Consider the following 24,903-nt stretch of genomic DNA (forward strand, 5'->3'; position numbering starts at 1 on the left):
GTCAACAATGCACATCCTGGGCGAGGTGCTAGGCATCCTCCCCCAGGATGGGCAGGGGGAAGCTTCAAAGGAATACCGCCTTTGTGAGCTTCTCCAGACCACTTGCTGTACTCAGCATTTGCCCCCACCCATTCTGACCCCCACTCTTGCGGGAAGACTGGCGAGAAAACCTATGATAGGAAAGGGGGTGTGTCAGCCTGTGCCAACTCCACCCCTCAGGTGGAAGAGGCGAGGTGAAGCACAACTCCGGCCTCTGGTCATCTTGAAGATGGGGAGCTCTGCCCGATTAGAGATAGGCTCCTGCCCCCTCCCACAGGAGAGGAGTAGGATAGGGTTGTACTCACCCCAGGACAGGGACCTATTGGTCCCTGCCCTTCCCCTACCTGTAACGCTTCTAAACGTAGTATTTAGGGGCACCCTGAACCTTCCTTCCTCAGATCTCGATTTCAAAAACAAGAAAGAAGTCCAAGAAGAAGAAGACCTGCCGTGCAGCTGCTAACAAGAGGACAACACCAACTGACTTGGCACCAGCCCTACAGGCCTGTTGATCCTTGAACCTGCTCCTGCTAAATCCCGGCGTCTCCTGGGGACAGCAACCTTGAGAAACCCGGAGGACCTGCCTGCCTTGACCCTCTTAGAGACTAGGACTCGCACAAGCAGTGGCTCTGCTTAAACAACAATACCCCTGGTGCCAGCCAGGAACCGCGAATCCAGCTCACTCTGCACCTGCCGATCCAGCCTGTGCCCAAGTGGACCAAGACCCTGAGGACGTCCCCCGGCGATTCTGACCTGAAATCCAGTGCCTAAGGACCCTCCTCGACGACCCAGACGACGCCTGCAGACTTAGAACCTGGGCCCCTCCTACAGCGACCAGCAGAGAGTAAGATTTCCCGACGTCCAAAGACACCCCTGCACCCGGCGCCCCCCCACCTCCTGTGTCCAACTCTGGGGTGCCTACCTACACTCCAAGATCACAACTTACCCCTCGAAGTGTTCGTCGCTCCAGAAGATCCACCGTCCCCAGGCCGGCCTGCTGCCTTTGTTCCCTTTTCAAGATCTCCATTGAGCGGCCGACAGCTCAAAAGCACCCTGCACCCAACCGCCCAAATGCCCCTGGCAGTGCAACCTGTGTCCTAGCCTACTTCCCCATTTGACCTGAGCAAGTGACCAGGAGCCCAGCTCCCACAGCCGCGTGGCCTGCTAGCCAGCAGCCACCAATCAAAGACCCCCCCCCTGCCTCTCATTGGATAACATTGGGCCTAACTACCTCTGCACCCGGCTGCCCCCGTGCCGCTGAGGGTGTACCAACTGTAACTACCTGACCCTGGAGTCTATGCCCAGAACCTTAACTCTGCCTGTCGAGTACTTACCTAAAAGCAGGTAACTCACTTTTCTTCCATAGACTGGTTTCACTCAGAAAATCTTTGAAGTGTGGAGTTTTGTAACTTTAAAATATTCACCTAAAATCAGCCAAACAACGAATTCCGATGTACTCACCTGTGATCAGGAGAGACCTCAGTGCGGCACCTTCTAGCCCAGCACAAGCCCTGAAAAGTAATTTTAACCGTACTTACCAGTAACCTGAATTTTCTTCCAAAGGAAATCATTGACTGTTTTTCTGTGAAATTTCTTCTAAGTGTCGATTTTTGCAAACTACAAATATTGTTTAAAAATCGTACCAACTACCAAAACGTAATTACTTACCTGTCTAAGGTAGAGGTCCCAGTGTTGAACCTAGGAGTCCAGTACTGGTTAACAAAAGTAACATGAACATACTTTACCTGCAAATTGAACTTTCTTCCATAGGAAACCATTGACTATTTTTCTGTGAAATTTCTTGTGTCGATTTTTGCAAACTACAAATATTGTTTAAAAATCGTACCAACTACCAAAACATAATTACTTACCTGTTTTAGATAAGGGACCCAGTGCTGAACCTAGGAGTCCAGTACTGGATTACAAAAGTAACGAGAACCCACTTTACCTGCAACTTGAATTTCCTTCCATAGGATAGCATTGGTAATTTCAGCTGAGAAAGTTTGTCAACTTTTAAAATACAATTCTATTCTTTAAAAATCACTACCTACCATAAGATTCCTCTTTAGTGGGCCGTCTCCTCGAGGTAAATTCCACATCTTAAACATGAGGCAGTCAATAGCTGGATTCTAGCATCCTACTTTCCAAGCATGCAGATTTAATGTCTGGTGTAACACAGACAGAGGGCACATATTTCTCATGCTAAACTTCTTCATTTTTACGGAATACTCCCATCCTCAATTTTCAATAATTTCTTGAAACTCTTAACTTGCGTGTGTGATTATTTTTGTCTTGGCAACAAAACAAAATATCTTCTTGGTAGAAACATCTGCCCATTTAATTTCTGCTAATTACATTAAAGTTGCTAATCTACAGTTTTCACCTATTATTCTTTGAATATTCTGACACAAGGACACAGTTAAATTCTAAAGGGTCATAGCTACCAACCAATTTAAATAGGCCTAATAAACTAGTGGGTATTGACTGCTCCTGTGTAGTCTGGGTTCAACTTAAAAGTCCGCGGTTTGAACTCTGCCAGGGCTAATCAGCATTTCATCCATTCTTTGTAAACATGAAGTTTTCGATGAACGCCATTTAGTTGTGAGGGGCAATGGCTAGCAAAGTACCTGGGCGTAGTTTTGTTTACTTTGTGAGCTAAGCTGTAGTCTATATGAATGCCTATCGTTTCATAACTCCATGTTTTTCATCTCCATGTAGCATTGCATGTCTGAACATTGCCTTTCCTTTATATGGTTTTGTACCTGTTCTGGCTGTGCCGATTGACTGCACTGATGCTGTGGACCTACTGTGTGTGTTAGCAGGGCATGACCTGATGCTACCCATGTTGCGTCTGTGTGGTCTGCACTGTGCTGTCCTTACTGTGCCAATGCAGAGGAAATTGCACTTGTTACTGCTTGTGTTGTAGCTAGTAAGCGAGTAAGGAAATCTTGCAATGCCGTTTCCTAAGCTGCGCTTTCTGGATATGATAGAAGCTTACACTTCCGGGCTCTATATGGTAGATGTGCTGTATGACAGTGATTATAGAGAAAAAAGCATACACTAAACAAAAAGCAAAACAACTCTTTATCACTGATGTGCCAAAGCAAACTTTTTTAAATGGTAAGAAGAGACCTCCTTGCTTAAAGTACTGAATGAGTTCAAACTCATCTTCCATACATGTTTTAAAGAGAGGAAAGAACTAGTAAGACTGGAAAGGGAGAATGATAAATGAACATTCACCATGTTAGACGGGGACCCGGAGGATCGGCCGAGTACAGGGGGAGAGGCCTCCGGTGAGGGGCCGTCTCCGACAATCGTACAGACAAGTAACTTCCCCCCCACAGATGGACACCACACAAGGATGAGTTCAACACACTTTATATAAGAATCTTGAGGCAAGGGGATGAACGATACAGTGGGGTCAGGATACGAGGATCCTCCCAATTCTAGTCTCTGTAGGGGAAAGGGGTAGCGGGACAGTCTTAGTACCGGTCCGGTACAGGTGCGGTAAGAGGGAGCTCACAATCCTCGAGCTTGGGGGTCCGCAAAGATGGGCCGCGGCAGCGCCAGCAGGCTAGGACGATGGTTCACAGCGAGGAGGGCCGCGGCAGCGCCAGCAGGCTAGGACGATGGTTCACAACGAGGAGGGCCGCGGCAGCGCCAGCAGGCTTCGAAGATGGTGCACGACGAGAAAGGCCGCGGCAGCGCCAGCAGGCCAAGACGATGGTTCACGTTGAAGAGGGCCGCGGCAGCGCCAGCAGGCTTCGGAGATGGTTCACAAGAAAGGGCCGCGGTAGCGCCAGCAGGCTTCGGAGATGGTTCACAAGAAAGGGCCGCGGCAGCGCCAGCAGGCCTCCAAGGATGAGTTCCTCACGGTGTCTCTCGACTCCAAGATACAACTGCCTTCCTGCTCTGGAGCTGCCCCAGTTATAGGTCTGGTCTCCTTTGATGTCCGGACCCTCGCACTTGGAGGTCGGGAGGTCCGGGATGAGGGAGTCCAGACACCCAGCAGGGGGGTGGAGCCAGCGCCCGGGGAGGCCGGGGGCGATCGACACCTGGCGGAGGGGAGCCATTGACACTCCTTCTCCCATTGACCTGCCAAGTGGTCTCTTCACCCCCTAGGTGGATGGTGGTGCCTCGATGTCGGGGCCTGGCCAGGCCCAGGGTTGGGGTCGATCCGAGGCCACGCGGCCTTGTTATGTAGTGTCCAAAGATGGCGGCTGGGCCGGGGCAGTGGTGCTGACGGGGGCCCGGGCCAGCCGATACTGGGGTGTTCGGGGGCTGGAGTTCCGTTGTGGACGGGTCGTGGGTTACCCAAGGGTTGCCGGGATGGTTCTTGTCGGGGATACAGGGAGAGCAGGGGTCCGGTCCCATTCATGCGGGAAGGGAGCGGGCCTTCCCAGAGGCCTGTCCAACATGCGTCCCCCCCAGCTGAAGGCAGGGAGAGTCACCCATCCTCTTGGGTACTCTCCTCGCCGAGGAGAAAGAAGCGTGACAGTCCGTCTGCGTTGGCGTGGTCCTGGCCTGGACGATGCTCCACAGTGAAATCCATCCCCTGCAGGGAGATGGACCATCGCAACAGTTTTGGGTTCTCTCCCCGCATCTGCATCAGCCATTGCAGGGGTCGGTGATCTGTTTGCACCCGGAAGTGGGTACCGAAGAGATAGGGCCGGAGCTTCTTGAGGGCCCATACCACGGCGAAGGCCTCGCACTCGATGGTGCTCCAGCGCTGTTCTCGGGCCAGCAGGCGTCGGCTGATGAAGGCCACTGGCTGATCGACTCCCTCGGTGTTGAGTTGAGAGAGGACGGCCCCAATGCCATGATCTGAGGCGTCCGTCTGCACTATGAACTCCCGGCTGTAGTCGGGGGCCTGGAGCACGGGGGCGGTGCACATGGCGGCCTTCAATTTCTCAAAGGCCGCTTGACAGTCCGGAGTCCAGTTGACCGTTTTGGGGTTTTACTTGGATGTGAGTTCTGTGAGGGGCCCCACAATGCTGCCATAGTCCTTTACAAACCGCCGGTAGTACCCGGTGAGCCCCAGGAAGGCTCGGACCTCAGTTTGGGTGACAGGTGGTTGCCAGGCCTGGATGGCAGCGATCTTGAGCTGGAGGGGGGCCACCAGACCGCTCCCCACTTGGTGTCCCAGGTAGGTCACGGAGCCTTGGCCAATCTGGCATTTGCTGGCTTTGATGGTGAGCCCGGCCTGCCGGAGGGCGTGCAGGACCTCCCGGAGGTGGTGGAGGTGGTCTGCCCAGTGGCGACTGTATACAGCAATGTCGTCCAGATAGGCGGCGCTGAATTCTTCGAGGCCCGCCAGTACCTGGTTCACGAGTCTCTGGAAGGTGGCTGGGGCGTTTTTCATGCCGAATGGCATCACCTTGAAGTGGTAGTGGCCATCCGGGGTAGAGAAGGCGGATCGTTCTTGGGCCTCGGGGGTGAGGCCGATCTGCCAGTAGCCCGCTGTTAGATCGAAGATGCTCAGGTAGCGGGCGGCCCCCATGCGGTCAATCCGGTCAATCAGCTCATCCGCCCGGGGGAAGGGGTGAGCGTCGGTTCTGGTAACGGCGTTCAGGCCCCGATAGTCCACACAGAACCGGAGCTCGGGGGCAACGCCCGGGGCGGCAGCCTTGGGGACCAGTACGACTGGGCTGGCCCAGGGGCTGTCAGACGGCTCGATCACTCCTAGAGCCACCATTTTGGAGACTTCGTTCTGGATGCAGGCGCGCCCTCGATCCGGCACTCGGTACGCCCTGTGTCGAATAGGGGGGCTATCCCCGGTGTCCACGTCGTGAAGGCACCAGGGGGTGACCCCGGGGATGAGGGAAAACAGGTCTGCGAATTGTAGCAGGAGATCTCGACAGTCTTGGCGTTGCTCTGGGGATAAGGCATCGGAGAGTCTGACCCCTTCCACTGAGCCGTCCTGCTCGAGTGCCCTCGGCAGGTCAGGAAGGGGCTCGGAGTCTTCTTCCGTCCCACTATCGGTAGCCATCAGGAGGCTGAGTTCTGAGCGTACGAAGTGGGGTTTGAGTCTGTTGGCGTGGAGGACCCGTAGGGGGTTCCGGGGGTACTCCATGTCGATCAGGTAGGTGACGGGACCCTTGCGCTCTATCACCTTGAAGGGCCCGGTCCATTTGTCCTGTAGGGCGCAGGGTTCAACCGGGGACATCACCCAGACTTGTGGTCCCGGCTCGAATTCGATGGAGGAGGCATGCTGATCATACCATCTCTTCATGTCCTCTTGACTGGCCTCAAGGTTGGCCTTGGCGAGTTCCCTGAATCGCCAGGTCTGGTTGCGGAGGGTCAGGAGATACTTGTATACATCCGGAGGAGTCTTCTGGGGGGCCACCTCCCACCCTTCTTTGACCAGGCTGAGGGGACCCCGGACGGGGTGTCCATACAGGAGTTCGAATGGGCCGAAGCCCAGGGATTTCTGGGGGACTTCTCGGTAGGCGAACAGGAGGCACGGGAGCAGCACATCCCATTGGCGACGCAGGGGTTCTTCTAGGCCCATGATCATCCCCTTGAGGGTGCGGTTAAACCGCTCGACCAGTCCATTTCCTTGCGGGTGATAGGGGGTCGTGAATTTGTAGGTGACCCCGCACTGTTGCCAGAGAGACTTCATGTATTTAGAGATAAAGTTCGTGCCCCTGTCGCTGACGACTTCCCGGGGGAAGCCCACCCGAGAGAAGATCCCCATCAGGGCTCGGCCTACCACGGGCGCCGTCACGGTCCGAAGAGGGATGGCCTCGAGATAGCGGGTGGCGTGGTCCACCAGGACTAGGATGAACCGGTGCCCTTGTGCTGTTCGGGGGTCCAGGGGCCCCACAATGTCTATTCCCACCCGTTCAAACGGGGTGGTGACGATGGGGAAAGGCTGCAAGGGTGCTTTGATCTTTCGGCCGCTCTTCCCGCTGGCCTGGCAGGTTGGGCAGGCCCGGCAGTGGTTGGATACATCATTCCGCATTTTGGGCCAGTAGAAGTGGGTCACCAGGCGGCTGTACGTCTTGTCTTGCCCCAGGTGTCCGGCAAGGGGCACATCGTGTGCTAGGTTCAAGAGGAAGTCTCTGAAACGGAGGGGGACCACCAGCACCCGGCTGGCCCCCAGCTCAGCAATCTTTTGCTCACTGTAGAGCAGGTCATTGTCCCAATAAATCCAGTGGGCCCCTGAGGTGTCTCCTGTGCTCTGGGCGAGGGCTTGCTGCCGGAGTCCCTCGAGGGAAGGACATGTTCTCTGCTCCTGTCGGAATTGTTCCTGGGTGGGGCCACCCTCTTGACGCCACTGGGCCAGTTCGGGAAGGTCCCGGAGCCGATCGAGTCCTTCTTCGCTGTGTTCCGTAGCACTGGCTTCCAGGGTGGCTCCTTCTTGGATGATCGGGGGAGGAGGCTCTGGCCATTCGGGTTCTTCGGGACTGGGGATGGCGCAGGCGGCCATAGACCGGGTCGTTACGCAGTCCCATTCAGGGAGGCCCAGCATCCCCAGGTGCTCTCTTCTCTCGACGGCTGACCAGGGAGAACTTTCGAGGTCGTTCCCCAGGAGGCAGTCCACGGGGGCATCATCGCGGACAGTCACTTTCAGCATTCTGGATACTCCTCCCCACTCGAAGGGGACGCAGGCCATCCGACATAGGCTTTCTGAGTTGTCGGCCGACCATACGGGGCAAAGGATATTTGGCAAGATCTGGTCCGGGGTCACCAGATGGCAGCGGACTGCGGTCACACTGGCCCCGGTGTCGCGGAGGGCTTCAGCCCGGTGCCCATTAATGTTGACCCACTGGCTGTACTTCTGTGTGTTGGCGGGAAGGGGTGCCGGCGGGATCAGGTCTCTTTCCCCTAGGCAGACCAGGGACATGGCGGCTGGTTCCCACTCGGGCTGGTCTGGCTCGTACTCTTCAGTGTCTTCTTGGGTTTGCTCTTCTCCCAGGGCGGCGGCAGCGACCTGGCGGGGCATAGGGCTCTGGTTCTTTGGGCAGTTGGGATCATTGGCGTAGTGGCCGGGTCGCTGGCAGGTAACGTTGGCGCGGAAACCTGGTCGCATCGGGAGGCTCCCTCTGCCGGCCGGGGGCGAGGTGTTGCTGGCGGGAGCCACCGGGACGGTGTCTCTGCCCCGACCCTGGCCTCCTCCTCCACCTCGGGGGCGATGGAGCCCTTGGGCGGCTCTGTTCTGTTCGCTGGGCCCGTTTCGGGGAACTCGGGTGCTTTCCCATCAGTCAGCTGCGACGGCGAGTTGCCGAGGTTCAGTCAGTTTACTGTCAAGGAGGTGCTGCCTGAGCTCGATGAAGCAGTTGTTAGAAAGGTGCTCCCATACAATAAGGTCAAAGAGTTGCTCGTAAGTGGTCACCTTGCTGCCCTTGATCCACCCCTCGAAGGCTCGGCTAAAGAAGTTCATGTACTCCACCCAAGTCGTACCCGGCATCCGTTCGCAGTCGCGGAACCTCTGGCGGTACATCTCGGGTGTGAATCCGTATCGAGTGAGGAGGGCGGCTTTCATGTGGTCGTAGGATGTCATCTGATGGTCCGGGAGTTGCAGCAGGGCGTCTCGCCCTTCGTTGACAAACCTCCCCCATAACTCGGCTCCCCAGTCGCTCCGGGGAATCCGGTGGGAGGTCATGGCTACTTCGTAGGCTTTGAACCATTGCTGGATATCATCGTTCCTGTAATATTCTCTGACGACATCCTTGGGGATGTGGACCTTGGGGTCCGTAGTGACAGGGGGGCTCGGGTGCCCGGGGACCCCGAGATCTTTGTTCTGCCTCCGAATCTCCAGTTCCTTCAAGCTGCGCTCATGCTCGTAGGCTAGCTTTTTCTCTTCTAACTCTCTCTGCCTTGGTTTCTCTTCTCGCTCCTCTCTGAGCCGTAAGTGTTCCAAAGTTATTTTTTGTTCCGCCAATTTGAGTTCTCCATCTAAGCGAAGTCGAGCCAGTTCCAATTCGTGGAGCCTGCTCTTCTCTCGTTCTCGGGCCTCCTCTGGTGAGAGACCCGGTCTTCTTTCTTCTGTCGGCGCGGTGCTTGTTTCGGTTGTCTCGAGGCTTTGGTTTTGGGGTACGGCCGTACCCGTCTCTGCCCAAGATTCCAGGGCGTGTTTGAAGTCCTCTTTCGTGCTCAGTCCTGTGGTAGCAATGCCCAGTTCTATGCAGAATTGTTTTAGTTCTCTGTGGCTGTATTCTTCTAGTTTTTCCATCTGGAATTTTTCCGTTGTTCCGCTCTCTTTTGTTGTCATGGTGGTTGTGTGTCGTGGGGTGAGTTACTCTCTGTACGATTATGCGTTGGCTCGGATCGCGCCACTCGCCACCAATGTTAGACGGGGACCCGGAGGGTTGGCCGAGTACAGGGGGAGAGGCCTCCGGTGAGGGCCGTCTCCGACAATCGTACAGACAAGTAACTTCCCCCCCACAGATGGACACCACACAAGGATGAGTTCAACACACTTTATAGAAGAATCTTGAGGCAAGGGGATGAACGATACAGTGGGGTCAGGATACGAGGATCCTCCCAATTCTAGTCTCTGCAGGGGAAAGGGGTAGCGGGACAGTCTTAGTACCGGTCCGGTACAGGTGCGGTAAGAGGGAGCTCACAATCCTCGAGCTTGGGGGTCCGCAAAGATGGGCCGCGGCAGCGCCAGCAGGCTAGGATGATGGTTCACAGCGAGGAGGGCCGCGGCAGCGCCAGCAGGCTAGGACGATGGTTCACAACGAGGAGGGCCGCGGCAGCGCCAGCAGGCTTTGAAGATGGTGCACGACGAGAAAGGCCGGGGCAGCGCCAGCAGGCCAAGACGATGGTTCACGTTGAAGAGGGCCGCGGCAGCGCCAGCAGGCTTCGGAGATGGTTCACAAGAAAGGGCCGCGGCAGCGCCAGCAGGCTACGGAGATGGTTCACAAGAAAGGGCCGCGGCAGCGCCAGCAGGCCTCCAAGGATGAGTTCCTCACGGTGTCTCTCGACTCCAAGATACAACTGCCTTCCTGCTCTGGAGCTGCCCCAGTTATAGGTCTGGTCTCCTTTGATGTCCGGACCCTCGCACTTGGAGGTCGGGAGGTCCGGGATGAGGGAGTCCAGACACCCAGCAGGGGGGTGGAGCCAGCGCCCGGGGAGGCCGGGGGCGATCGACAACTGGCGGAGAGGAGCCATTGACACTCCTTCTCCCATTGACCTGCCAAGTGGTCTCTTCACCCCCTAGGTGGATGGTGGTGCCTCGATGTCGGGGCCTGGCCAGGCCCAGGGTTGGGGTCGAGCCGAGGCCACGCGGCCTTGTTATGTAGTGTCCAAAGATGGCGGCTGGGCCGGGGCAGTGGTGCTGACGGGGGCCCGGCCCAGCCGATACTGGGGTGTTCGGGGGCTGGAGTTCCGTTGTGGACGGGTCGTGGGTTACCCCAGCGGGTTGCCGGGATGGTTCTTGTCGGGGATACAGGGAGAGCAGGGGTCCGGTCCCCGTCATGCGGGGAGGGAGCGGGCCTTCCCCGAGGCCTGTCCAACACACCACAAATGTGTTTAGTAATAAGTCTCGTAATCAACTTCCTGGTGGCACCCATATAAAATACAATGCGAAATTTGCTATTAGCTGAGTTGTGGCTATTGGAATGGGGTTGATGCACCCTTCGGATGAGAGGGTTACATTTTTTGAAAAGGCTAAGCAAGAATCAGGTTTAACAGGACATTTCCAACAGAATTCTTGTATACTGGGTAACAGACAGCTGATTTTCGCAAATATTAACTTGAATGCTATTCTCATCAAAGTGGCAAATGCTATTTTTGACTGAAACCCATTAACTCAAATAAGGAAGATGGGAAGATTTCCTCAACTTGCAGGTAAAATAGGTCAGATTTTCATCCACTACGAAATTCTGGAGTATCTCCAAACACTCACAGAGCAGAACAAAATTGAGGCTGCCCCTAAAAGACAGTCGAGATGGATCTAAAAGCACTAGGACACAAAACCTTCCTCCTGCCACAACAATAAAAACGTCAACACTGAGCACTTAGTACTAATAAATATATTAACTAATAAAAACAGGTAAATAAAAGAAAGAGAGAAAACAAAGCCTGGGGTGTCTTTAAAGAGGAAGCTTAAAAACGTACTATGCAGTTATAATAACTGAGTTTTTGATTAAATGGCAGACACAATAATAACATGTCAAGAAATACAAAATTATTTACTAGTTGCTGAAAGCATGGTATACATGGACAGAGGTGAACGGCCCCATTAGATTGCATTAATGCTTAAATCGATGCATTATTAGCAAAATGTACATGGGCACGTGGTTTTAGAAAAATTAAAGACTACTGGAGCTTGGAATGGAAACCTTTCTGAAGATAATCTAAGAAGGAAAATACCAGGTTGGTGGACAGATTAACAAAGTCTGCATAGTCCTTGTTGATGAGTTCCACCATGGCAGTCTTCAAAAGCTTGTAGTAGAGCTCCAAGTCATCACGTAGCTCTTCAAGCTGGACGCGTTTTCTGCATTCCGAAACAAAGTGATCAACATCAAATCCATCCTGCAGAACAAAAATAAGGACAAATATTTTAATGGGAATGAAATCATACATGCTTCTGAAACTTGAAACAGAGCAATTACAATTAAGCACGAATATTTGTGCTTCGCCCTGCACCAATGGTACAATTATGAGCTAGACTGGCTTTAAGATCCTAGTGCATTTATATATGGCAAAAAACACGCTTAATTCACACTTATTTAATAGTTCGGATTGTAGTTAAATCATTTTAAAGCATGTAGGAAATGACCTGCTTAATAGAATATTCCTCAATTGGTGGGTCTGAACATAGAAGAACTAACCCAAAAGGTTAAAAATAAAAATTAAATGGTAACCTAGTGGCATGCAATGTCAGCTACTTGAAAAAATATAAAAGGACCAAATATTCAGTTTAAAACCAATGACGAGAATATCAAGGATACATTTCTGCAAGAGGCAAAACAGAGAATGAGGCCATCGATGGATGGGCACACTATTCACTTATTACCAGACACAAGCAGTGATACCATCAGAGAGAACAGAAAAAAGTGTCTCACTGGGGTTGCAGCAACAAAGTATTTTGAGTCAAACTAAGTGTTTCCAAGGAAGACAAGCAATACCATCAACTACCACCCCCCTGCCCGAGGGCCCTTGAAGAAGAGGGTTTTGACTCTCAATAAATAAATGGCTTATAACACAACAAATTCAGCAGAAGACAACTCTGAAGGCTGATTTTATATTTTCCTAGGAAGGATGCCATGTACCTGGATGCAAACACTGAAAATAGGCATGACTGCAGCCCTAGCGAGTACAATATAGTCATTATTGGGTGCAATGAGATCTTCACTCACCTGTGACTGTGTGCCAAAGCACCTGCTATATTAAAGATAGCTATGCTCCTGTACACGAAATAGATGTGTCTTATCTTACTGGACATGAATCTCATTTTTGGAAACTTCAGGAGAAAAGGATCAGGGACAATATGGGGAACAGTTGACAAAACAGTTTACAAAATATTTGTGTGCCTACCCAGGGGTGTGGATGTTGCTCTGGAAAGATGGACAAATTAGACCTAGCAACATTCTTAAAATGCTAAACTATTTGAAAGCAATAGTCTAAACCTTCGGTTGAGAACTGTTAACTAAATAAGCATCTGTCTCATGACACAAATGCATACTCTTTCTATGAACGGGTTACATTAATTCCTGCTTTTGTTTGCTCTTTACTTTTTGCACAATTGTTGAAGACTGGACGGTCAGTGAAAGCAGAGGTGTTGAAGTTTGATCATATCTTCTAGATTATTTGAGGACACACATTATCAATAGCCAGGTTAAAAAGTAAATTTCTAACCTACAGAACAAACATTTTGTAGTTCCATTAATGAATGTAAGTGAGAGCAAGGCCATATAAGAAATTCAGACTGGTTCCTTTGCAATACTAGGCTTAGCTTAGTTTGAAACGCAAAGGTTAGGGGTTGAAGAACTGATAAAGAGAAACTCTGAATTGCTGTTATAATGGTGCAATTTTTTTAATTTTCTCTCTATTAGCAAATATTATTGCCACTATCTTGTTTATTTTCATAGTTATACAGTACATAATTTGTGCGTTAGGATAGGTTTTTGATTTTAATAAAATTGTAAAATTAGTCCTAGTGTGAATTCATGATTGTGTTTACTGATGGTAAAAGAAGGTTTGGAGGCCACTAATAACAAATAATCCTGCAAGTCTCACAGAACTGAATGCTGTCTTATACGCACCTTCGTCCTGTAGTGCTCACGAAGTTCATTGGGTTACAGTCCACCAGATACTTCATCTCATGATTGTATGTTGATCAAGTCTACGCTGCCAGACGGTGTAAAGAATACAAATATTGGGCATTGAAATATATCAATAATAATTCTAGAAGCATCCAATAGAGAGAGGCAGAGTGAATGGGGCTCTCTCCAACACCCCATTGAGAGGAAGACCCAAAAAGGTTGTCCCCTCTCAATTTTACTGTTTGCCTTGAACGTAGAGCCTTTGACCAGATGTATCCGCTGGAATGCTCTGGTGCAAGGTTTCAGATGGGAGGTAACAACGGAGGAGGACTGTGTCATTATGCTGATGTCATACTACTCTTCCTAAGACATCACCAATGTACAAGGCAGATATTAATAGAAATAGTCAGCCACTTCAAGATGTTTGAGACTGGAGTTACATCGGAAACACTGTAATCTTTCTGGTTCAGGTTGTAGATTTGACAACAAACTGGCAGACTCGTTATTAAGTCATTAATGTGTGCTTTAAATATCTTTATGTTCAGGCAGGCTGTGACCAGAGACTGTGTTTGACATGCAACATAGTACACTTACTGAAGATGCTACACTGGGACCTGCAAGACTGGAACATACATCCCCATCTCTAAGGAAATGCCTCTTTTTGTATGGTCACCCCCAAGTTTTTGGACTAATGCTGCTGGTTTTTCAACTCTGAGAGTGCACTGGGGCCTACTAACCAGACCTCAGTGCCTGTGCTCTTACCCTTAAACTGATATGTCGAATTGGCTTCTACCCAATTGGCTGAGCTAGCTTACCTGTAAGTCCCTAGTAAATGGTACCCAGGGTACAAAAGTCATGTAAGCTAGAGTGTCCTCACTAGGGGATACAGCACTGGTTGTGCCACTCTGGCTCGGACACGAGTAGAACTAGACTCCCAGCCCACCATGTTAAGGCTGGAAGAGTAGTTTAACTGCTGGCCCGATGTTGCCATTTCAAAGCAATGGCAAAGCCAGACTTCCCCCGGTATATAGGTCACCCCAATGGCAGGTCTACCGAGTCCTAAGGCAGGGTGCAACAACTCAAGGGTAGAACATGTATTTTACATGTTCTGATAGTAAAAACAACAATTTGCTGATTTTACTATGGGAAAGCTTGGTCGCCCAACCGGAGAGTGCAGAGATACACGCTGACCCCTCCGTTGTGCTAACTCTGAAACGCTGCAACCAAAGTGGGACGTCCAAGGTATCAAAGAACTCGTTAGGCCAGACTTGATTCTTAATAATGTAACAAGTTGTAACATCTACAACTTAAGTAAACTCACCACTATGTTGGCTTTAGGCCTCTGCAGCTATTATGTATGCACATTAGGTCCTGTAGCCGAGAAAGCTCTCTGCCCTCCTGGGGAGACGTGCAAACAACTTCCAGGAAAGGAAACAATAGGGCCTGCCTTGGAAGGAGATGTCACCTCCCTCCTGCAGGAAGCCACATTGGTGTAGACCCCAAAAGGCGATCATCAAAAGGAAGAGCCTCCGTTGACGGGCAAATGGACAATGCTTGGGAGAGGAGCTGCTCCACTGTTCACTCAGACAGGGTGGCACTTGGGCCAGGAGAGATGAAACCAGTTGACAAACCAGTTTTCCAGGGACTGTGTCAGGACACCACAAACAGTACCCATAATTCTCGTGGAACAGAAGAGGAGGACTCACCCATTCCACCCTATTTCACCCCTCTCCTTTACTTTCCTCCCCCTGTTGACTTTCTGTCCTTTTCGGGATCGAGAAACCCTAACATGCTGAGGACCCGCTTAAGAAGGGAAATATCAACGATGACATTGACAGAATCATTTGGATCAATCAGGGCGGGCACGACCCATCCAGGGGAATATCCCAGAAGTCCCGTGGAGGGGGAGGGTGTTCAGCATACTTGCAGCTGGGGTTCGTCGGGAGGACGCGGAGAAGACCAGCTGATGGGGGAGAAATGCTTTGGGTCGACGTGGGAGAAAACGCTGAAGGAGATCTACGCGGCGGAGGAGAAAACCACGCAGAACCGGAGCCCTCCCAGGCTACCCGAAAACCGTACAGAGACCAGTGGCAGGACAGAGTCTCTCGCCACATTCCTGGAGGAGGGTGGCTTTATCAGGTACGTACCTGTATGCAGCATTTAGTTGGTAGTAGGGTGGATGGGGGAACATAGCCTCTATGCGTCCACCGGCAGAAGGCGATAAGCCAGATGCAGGAAACTAGATCTGCTTTAAAAGGGGATATTTTCCTTTTTTTACATTTTGGTTTTCTCTCATTTTTTACATGGAAGAAGGTCTTTAATAAAGGTGAAAGTCCTTCACCCCTATCCATAAAACCAGGAATTAAGTGTGACCAACACTTACCTGAGCATCATCTTTCTTTTGAGGGGAAAGAGACGCTGGTATTCTGTAAAGATTTCCCTCCCTGCACGAGACAGCAAGAAAAGTAAGGAAAAGACCCCGTTCCCTATAGCCGGAGAAGGAGAAGCCAGCAAAAGCATACCTTTAAATAAAACTCAAAAACAAGAAAAAAAGAATTGTTATCTGCCTCCTTTATCACTGCCAAATCCTAACAGATGTGTAGCCCAACCTCCAGGTTGAGCTAGGGAGCTCCATACGCTGGGAGAGGGGTCTTGCCATATTGGGAGTGACCAGAACGGTGCATCCTGGTATGCCCAGGTGCCACACTTTGCAGAAAGTGGTCATCAGATGTGAGAGGAAGCCTTTTAGCCCGGCCTACTAACTGCACCCTGACCTGAGAGCATTTTTTGAGCATAAGTATGGTACCAAAAACTCAGATCTCGACTGGGCTGGAAGAATGGCTCAAGAATGACTGCCCAGCTGCACCGTGGAACCAGCAAAGATAGACTGCACCAGCGGGCGCTGCACCTACTGAATCTGCAAAGGAGAGGCATTGGGGCTGCTGTCCTCCTCAAGGAGAAGCCATCTCCAGAGCCAAGCCAAAAGTCTCAAAGAGTCAGTGAGCCGGCCCTTGTTCACATCACAGGGACAAAACAGCTGAGAAGCCTGCTGGGGCAAGTTGGTAGCCCAAAGTCTTCAACCCACAGCCAAACGCCACTGTACAGCACCAGGGACCAGAACCCAACGTACAAAGGGGCACCAGAGTTCACTGAGTCCAGGAGGGTCACTGAGATGCAGCAGGGACCCCCAGAGGACGAGTTATTGACCCAGGAAGGATTGGCCTGTGACTAATACTGGGTGACCAGTAATCCAGTGGTGAATGGACTTCTGCCAGCAGCAAGAGGACTGCCAAACGTGTGTGTGACCAGGACCAACTCACCCTCTTCGTGAACCGAAGATTTGTTGCAGCAAGACCCGCCCCCCGTTGACTGCATCACATCCACAGCATCCTTTGAGCATATGAAGCATCCTTAATCACTTGCATCAGGACCATTTCCACAGTAAAGCCCTGCATAGGAAAAAAGTGCCTGGGCCTTGCTGGTTCCCCAGACTGGCTCACTACTGGAGTTGGTTGCCTAAAGGACTCAAAGTGACCACATTCCAACTAGCCCAAATCTTTTGATGAAAAGGTTTTTAAAGTGTATAATTTGTTGAATTTACCAGTGCTTGTTCACGGTTAAGGGAAATATTCTGATTTACTATACTTTGTAAATTCTATATCTCCAGAACCCTCCGTGGACTGTTTCATGGTGGTGTCTGAAAATGCTGTCTATTTTTATAAATTGGGGTTGGATTTCTTTGGTGTTGTGTCGATTTCTTCTTTATGTGTTTTGATGCTGATATTTTATGTTAATTGCAGTTGTAGAGCGCACAGTTACCCTGGGGTGTCCTGGCGCTAAGTACTGGTTACCTGGGAAATTGAGTGTATGCTACTGAGAGAAGAGCCATGTCTTCAAGCCCTTCCGAAAGGAGAGGAGATCCGGGGCATTCCTAATTCTTTACATTTGCAACTTTGTGTAAGCCTTGCTACTTAGTGCCACATATACCCAGGGTTGAGCTGAAGGTTTAACAAACAAAACCTAACGATCGTAAAGAGGTTGGTAAGTTTTAGACCAAGCATACTTGGAGTGGTTTTCCCACTAACGTTTTGTCTCCTTTTTGTCTGCTAACTTTTTTTTCTTTGACTTTAGGACTCTGGACACATTACCACTGCTAACCAAAGCTAAAGTGCTTGTGCTCTCTTAAAACTTGGTAGAATTGGATTACACCACATTGGGATATTTAATGTATTTATAAGTCCCAAGTAAAGTGGCACTTCCTTTGCCCATGCAATCAGGTCAGATTTTCCACTAGCAGTGCATATCAACTATCCTCAAAATAATTTGCGACCTACAGTGTCTTCTGGGTCCAATCAATGGTATGGACAAGCCTATATCAAGCCCAAGTGCCTTAAGTTTTAGTAACCTCTAAGGTATCTTGTGACACTAAAGATATGGCCTTTGAAGAGTGGATTTCCTCAATTCAGACTTCTCTCCATTATACTTCTGATTATCATTCATGTATATATATGGTAACGCTTTTGTGAAAGCACAGGCAAGACTGTTTGGGATTAGCATTGCCTGTGTTGGACCGGACATCCTTGGTGTGGTTTTCCCACACTTTTTGCCTTCCATCCTTCTGTTTTTCTGGACTTTGTTTTCGCTGGCCTTAGGACTCTGCACACTTTACCACGGCGAACCAGTGCTAAAGTGCTTCTGCTCTCTCCCTAAATCATGGTGACATTGGCTTACACCAATTGGCATATTTAATTTACTTGCAAGTCCATAGTAAAATTAAATGCTACTAAAAGGCGAGCAGCAGTCATTGTGCCACTCACTTAAGTAGCCTTTTAAACATGTCTCGGGCTTTCCATTGTAGCCTGAAGGGGCAGTTTTAAACTGCCATTTCGTCCTGGCGAAATAAACCTTTTGACCGGCCCATACCTATAGTTCAAATACACAAAAGTCACCCCTAGGGTAGGCCCTGGGCAGGATGCAATGTATTTAAAAAGTAGGAGTTGCACTTTTAGGTTTTACAAGTCCTGGTAGTAAAAAACTCTCAAATTCGTTTTTCACTGCTACAAGGCCTACCTCTCATAGGATAACACTGCAGTGACCTTATTATATTAAATAAGCTGTAATTTCGATATTGGAGCAGGAAACCAGTTCATGATTGGTGTCTTTGGAAATGTAATGAATGTGCCTAATTTATGCTGAAATCCGATTTTAAATTACAATTTGGAAAATGCCACTTTTAGAAAGTTTACATTTTCCTACCTTAGCAATTTAGTGCCAGAAGCCAGTCTCTAGGTCAAATGACTGGGTATAAATGAAAGCTGGGCTTTGTGTATTCCTCCTAGACAGACAAACATAACAGAGACCTTAGGTGTGCCTGGATGAACCATCACTGACAGGATGGGAGTGAGGAGCTGGGCACAGCCCCACTTACACTTAAATTGACTGTGTACCCCCTGTAGTTAGTCTAGAGCCAGGTCCAGGAATGAAGGGCACCTGTGCACTTTAAAGGCAAGCATCTAGATGGCACAACTGGGCATGACTAATGGACGTCAGACACCAACTAGTCAGTACACTTCTGGACCTATGGACACTCTGCCCCGAAGAACGGCTGATGTGCTGCTTTCACTCTGCTGGACTTGCTGCCCTGATTAACTGCGGTCCTGCTGTGCTGACCTCTAAATCAGGAGAGGACTGGACTTGCCTGTGCTGAACCCAGGACCAACAGAGTGACTTCAAGGGCTAATTCGCTGACCTCCTGACTTAAGCCTTAGGGACAGAAGGCTCCAACAACCTTAACCCCAGCACCTGGATTCTGCCATCTGTGAGTCTACTTTGCCAATTGGTGCCACCCAAGTCCTGGACCTTTAGAAGTGGGCTAAGGTGCTCTGCCAGCCTCTGTGGATCCAGCGAGACCGACATAGCTCCTTTGCTGCATAGAGTTACCCAGAGCAGAACTGACACATCAGCACTGCTGTGTGTGTTGGATCTGTCGTTAAGTACCTCATTGCCTCTGCACCCTCTTTGGAATAGCTGCTGCACGACGCATCCATGATGCAAGCCCTCACATCCCTCATCGATGGCAGCCTCAACAACGACATCTGATTCGGCATTGTAGCATCGCAGTTCTTCAGAACAGATGCATCTCTATGTCTGCGCGGCACATTCTCAGCACCAGACTTCCACATCGCAAGCCCTCGTCAGCGGGATCCTTGACGACAACACAGGAACTCACTTCGCGGACTCACCGCACCTTGGAACAGACGTATCACTGTGGCTGCGCAAAGCATCTTCTACGCAGATCCTCGCAACACTCTGCAAACCAGGAATTTAGGGTACTTTGTTCAGCTGGCATAACTGGATCCCTGTAGCCAGCTCCATCGCGGTCAGCTTGAATTTCTGACTTTGTCCTGGCGTGAGAAGATATCCACAGTTGGCGCATTTTAGTTTTTGTCTAGATTTTCACTAATATATTTAAAATTGCATATCTTCGGTTCTACTGATTAGCTATTTGTCATTTCGGTGTTGTTTTATTTATTAAAGAAATCTCAATTTTTCTAACTTGGTGCGGGATCCTATCTGTGCGGTGTTTTTCACTTTATTACTGTTTGAAGTGTTAGAAATTGCCTCGAAGTTAAGCCTGGCTGCTCTGTGCCATGCTGTAACAGTGCTGAGCACACGTTAATTTAGGGTTCGCTTGGTTCTCACCCCAACAAGGGTTGTGGTTGCTGCTTGACCAGGGCTCACACCATAGTCAACCAACAACCCAATTTCTTGCAGTGTGTAGTACACGGCGAGGTTTCACAACTACACCATATAATACACCCCATTTCCTCACGCTATCTTATTTATGGGCAGGGTTGAGACTCTCCCAAAGTTCAATATGTTTTGCAGGCTATCCGTATATGGTGCTGAAACTCTTCTCTCAAAAGCTTAAAAAAGATGTGTGGACATTCCTATGAGGCGTCAAGAGTGGCATCAAATAAAAGCTAGCAAGCAGTGTATTACAGGCGCTTTGACATGGCAGACTTTCAATTGTATAAACAGACAGCTTGCCCCACCCATAAATGACAGGTTGTATGAAACAGACAGCTTGCCTCACCCATAAATGACAGGTTGTATGAACATAAAGATGATCTGGCTATTAGATTGGAATTTGCATTGACCTACTAAATGTATTAGATGGAAGGCAAGTGTCTGTAGATATTTCTCCCACTACTGGGTTTGTAATTACTGGTGTAAGGCTCCGAGACATAAATATGACAGAGAACTGTCACAAGGAATTCTATATCTACATTGAGTACCACATGGGGGGCATTACAGTGTCACCTCTAGATCATGGGACATGCGATGTATTGGACTCAATATAGTGCTGTTATATTCTCAAGAGAGACACCCCTGTGGTCTGAACCAAATGTTAATAATAAACTTCAGGAGATTGGGCCTAATTCGAATTTGCTTTTCGAAATCTAGTGCAGTATGGCAGGAGGACCAGACAAAATGATTTGCAGAGTGGATTATTTTTAAAAAGCATACTGCTATCTAAAGTATTCTTCAAAGAGGTAGGATTTTTTTTGTTGTATAAATGTGTTTATTGGTTTTAATTACAGCCGTACAGAAATAGTTAGACAACATTTTTTCTAGTTATTCAATACAGTACATGGGCATATATTGATTTAAGGTATACATCAAACATTTCCATCTCTCTCTGCATTTCTGCGCATCTCCAGTTCTACCGTAGGGAACACACAAATATCTCCACGATATTTATTCCACATTGACCACTTCCGGTCCCATTTTTTGGGGCACTTCCTAGTTACAAAGACTTCCGTCTCCGCCAACATGCACCTATCTAGCTCTTTTGCCCACAAGGTATTGGATGGCGCTTTGCACCCCCCCACCCTCTCGCCAGTTCCCGTTTGACTAATGTGTACCCCAGTGTTGTGAATTGCTGTTCGACTTCAGTGAGGTCAGTTGCATCCCATATATTTAGCAGTCCCAGTTGTGGCTTCAATACAACCTCCTTTCCCAAGGCTGTCTGCATGTGATCCGAGGCTCCCTCCCAGACGGTACGTATAGCTTAGCAGCTCCACAGAATATGATAAAAGGTGGCCTGCTGTCTGCACCCTCTCAAACAAAGGTCATCAGGTCTAGACCCTATTTTCGCCAAAGTCTTCCCTGTCATGTATGATCGGTTAAGTATCCTAAGCTGTATAAGCCTAAATGTAAGTGTGATGACCGCTTCCCTGGGGGACATACGAGCCAATTGCCAATGCTCGCCACTTATCGGGCCTAGGTCATCCTGCCACCGCTCTCTGAGCTTTGGAAAGGTGTCTGGCAGGTTATTACTCAACTTTTTATATGCGAGGGATATCGCTTTGAAGAGCAGAGGCCCATCCCGCAAACGGTCCTCCAGTGGGGACGACTCCGGTATGTCTTTAAGGGTTGGAAATGCAGCCTGAATTGCGTGTCTTATTTGCAAATATCTGAATATTTCTCCCTGAGCCAGGCGGTATTGGCTCTGAAGTTCTCCAAATGTAAGTACTGAACCCATTTTAACCAGGTCCTTCACTGCTGAGATACCTATGAGGTCCCATTTGTCGAACCCAGGCTGATAGCACAGCATGCCCAGCTTGTGTGTATACCATAGCGCCGTTGCTCTAGAGAGAACGCCCACCCATCCCAGACGAGAATTAGCTATGCGTCATATTTCCAGTGTATGTTGGGTGTGTCCAAAGAATTTCCTTTTATTCTTCCTATCACTGGAGTATAAGGCCCCTAGGTAACCGGAGTGATCAGTTTGAAACTTGTCGAGAGCGTATGCGGGGTCATCGAGGGGGTGATATAATAAAGAAGTAGGAATTTAAGTATGTCGAAAAACAAGGAAACCTCTTTTTCAAATCAGTTTTTCTTCCAAAAGAAAAGATACTCAAAGCATAGTACGTTATTACTTCTCAAGCTTTTAGGACTGCCCAAGAGATATAGATTAGAAGCTATATAAGATATTGAACCCAAGTGAGTAACCGGACTATATATACACTAAGAAACTCGGTTCAAAGTGCATGATGTGTGTTAAAGAGCCCAGTGAGGTAATCTCAAATCCGGTGTAATATAATCAAATATGTTCCTTCCCCACCAGTAGCCAGCTTGTACCACAGCTCTCAAAGTGAATAGGTTGGGTAATATTCAAATTTTAATTCGTTTATGTTGAATAATGTTAGCAAACATTACTGCAGTGAAGGTCAATACCACTACCATGCTAACAAGACCTTTATCAAGTTATATGCACGTTTAGACTCTCAGGCACAAACAGGGAAGTGGCCAGAACGAAATAGGAAGAGTGTGTGAAAAAGAAAATATCTAAAAATGTAAACACCCCCCGTTAAAGTTCAATTAAAGGTGAGTCGGTTAAGCAGGCTTCTGAGATCATGAAGGTGACAATACTTGCTTGGTCACACAACCTTTCAACCACGCAAGGTCACGGAAATTAGTAGTAGTTTGCACTGAATAATCCTTGCATAAAGTACTCAAAAAGTACACTGGCCACTCTAAAGAAAGTTAGAAACTCCAAATTCTCAAATAATCCACTTCCTATGTCCTGCTCAAAAATGTCCGAGATAAAAGTGATGGAACTAGGTGCTATCAGGCACTGCGTGAAGCCACAGTTAAAATGCATACTTTAGTATAGGAAGATTTCAATTGCCAACAACTCTGTGGTGAAGGGGGAGACAAGAAGACTTGCTCGGATACCAAAACTACATGCTTACTCTCATAAAATTCCTCCCAATAAAAAAAAACGATTTTGGTTCGATCTCATCTCCACATAAAGATATGGGAATCAGTACCCCCTTTACTGCTCTCCTGTAGTGTCCTCTCCTCATAAAACTGAAATAATGTAATACCGGCACTGTTCCACGAGTCATCCGCATCGGTAACAGACAAGAAAATGGGTTCTTACACATGCATCCACGTACAACTTTCTCCCCATCTTGCAAACATCTACATTTGCCTAACCCCTCCTTCCCAGCCAATGCCAAACTCAGGCGATAGTAATCGCAATAAATACGACGTTACACATAGTTCTGCCAACATAACACGTTGCCCGCTATAGGCGCTTTCCTTGTTAGCATTAGGATTACGATGGGACGTGCCACGTCAGTCACAGGTAAATGTCCTTATAGTGACAGGTCAAAAAAATGCACAGTAAACTGTGGCTCCTCCCTGCAGCTTGTCCAGTACCCTAATTACCCTTCTCTAGACGCAGCCAGTTTGAAGGAACATGGTGAACCTTTAGCTTGAGGTCTTGTGAAGCACCAGTTACATTGGTGAGCCCTCAATATATAAGGCTGCATTCTGGAACTTGTGGTTCTACGTAGACATCCACGTACACACTGTCGCTTCTCTTCCAATACTATACAGACCTTCATGAACGCATCCTTGTCAAAACATAAACTCTCCGGCGCCAGGGGAAGGCCCAGGCTCTTCTTCTCCATGGCTTGTGAAGGCTCGGCACTGACAGCTGTTTAGGTACAGACTAAGTACTTTCGACAATTGAAAAGTGAAGCGCTGGACAGAGAGGTCCATACACATGACAACAACGATCCTGGTGACGTCAGACGCACAGTACAGGGAGCGTCGAACGTGAACTACACCAGGACGCCTCCCTCTCCGATCGCATTGGATCACTGCGCACGCGCATGCACTGTGCTTTAAAGGGACAGCACTACGGTAAATTACAGGTACAGGTTTCTAAATAAAAGAGCACTATCCTTCCGCGCTTGCGCTGTCACTCTAGGCGTGCTTCTGGCCATCGGCTGGCCACGCTCCACACGTCAAGGTTGTGCTTTTGGGTTTTTTTTTGTCAGGTTGGTGCAACTGCGGAAATGCTAATGTAAAAATTCCTAGCTACAGAGAAGAAAAGTTTCATTTCTATGAAGGACTAGGAGGCGAGGCTTCTGCATGCATATCTTTGTACTCTGTGTTATATAGCAGTTAGGGCTCGAGTCGGGGGTACACGCAGGTACATGGCGTCCCCCCTTCTAAGAATCTGGGCCCCACAGAAATATGCTGAATGTGAATTTTCAGACACCGGGACACGTTCAGCGCGTGACTTCATGAGAGTCATTTGCATATTGTCAGCCACCCCCCCCCCCCCCCCCCCAACTTCTTTTTAGAGGACTTGTGCCCGGATAGCAGTTATCATCAAAGGCCATCCTAATAAAAAAACAAAATATTGAACTACATCCCTCAGCAAAATCGGGGGCATAAGTATCCATTGCAACAGTCCTCCAATCACAGTACGGTCCCTTGTATAGTTATCAATGACGTCCCTTCCTGTTCCTCTTCTTTGCCTGAGGAAGTTAATCTTTGAAATTCTCCTTATCAAGCTTTTGGTCGGTACCAGGGCCGGCATTGGGCACGGGCAAGCTAGGTCCAGGCCCAAGGTGCCAATATTCCGAGGCGCACAGCGGAGCACTGACTGACTTAATGTTATGCAAACAGCAGCTGGTCCATCCCACTTGGTCTCACTGGGGTCCTCCTGTTAAATATTTTCTAATCGGCCAATAATGTACCTCAGCGTAATTGTGAGGTATTAAGCCGTTAAAGAGAGCGGTCTCTGAATAGTAATGCCAGAAATCCTTTGCTAGGTCTG

The 24,903-nt window shown here is 49.1% G+C and overlaps 1 protein-coding gene across 1 annotated transcript in view; it reads right to left on the reverse strand.

The window, feature by feature from the left end:
- COG2 (component of oligomeric golgi complex 2) overlaps positions 1-23,934 on the reverse strand; it is a 338,118-nt gene extending 314,184 nt beyond the window's left edge. The window contains exons 1-2 of the mRNA XM_086927350.1: positions 23,672-23,934; positions 11,362-11,523 (exon numbers count right to left, since the gene is read on the reverse strand). Of these exons, the coding sequence (XP_086783476.1) occupies positions 11,362-11,523; positions 23,672-23,743 (234 nt within the window). The 5' untranslated portion in view covers positions 23,744-23,934. The remainder of the gene's footprint in view (positions 1-11,361; positions 11,524-23,671) is intronic.
- Between the last annotated feature and the right edge of the window lie 969 nt (positions 23,935-24,903).

Source organism: Lissotriton vulgaris, chromosome 6 (genome assembly GCF_964263255.1).
Source record: "Lissotriton vulgaris chromosome 6, aLisVul1.2, whole genome shotgun sequence".
In the NCBI taxonomy this organism is placed as follows: Eukaryota; Metazoa; Chordata; class Amphibia; order Caudata; family Salamandridae; genus Lissotriton; species Lissotriton vulgaris.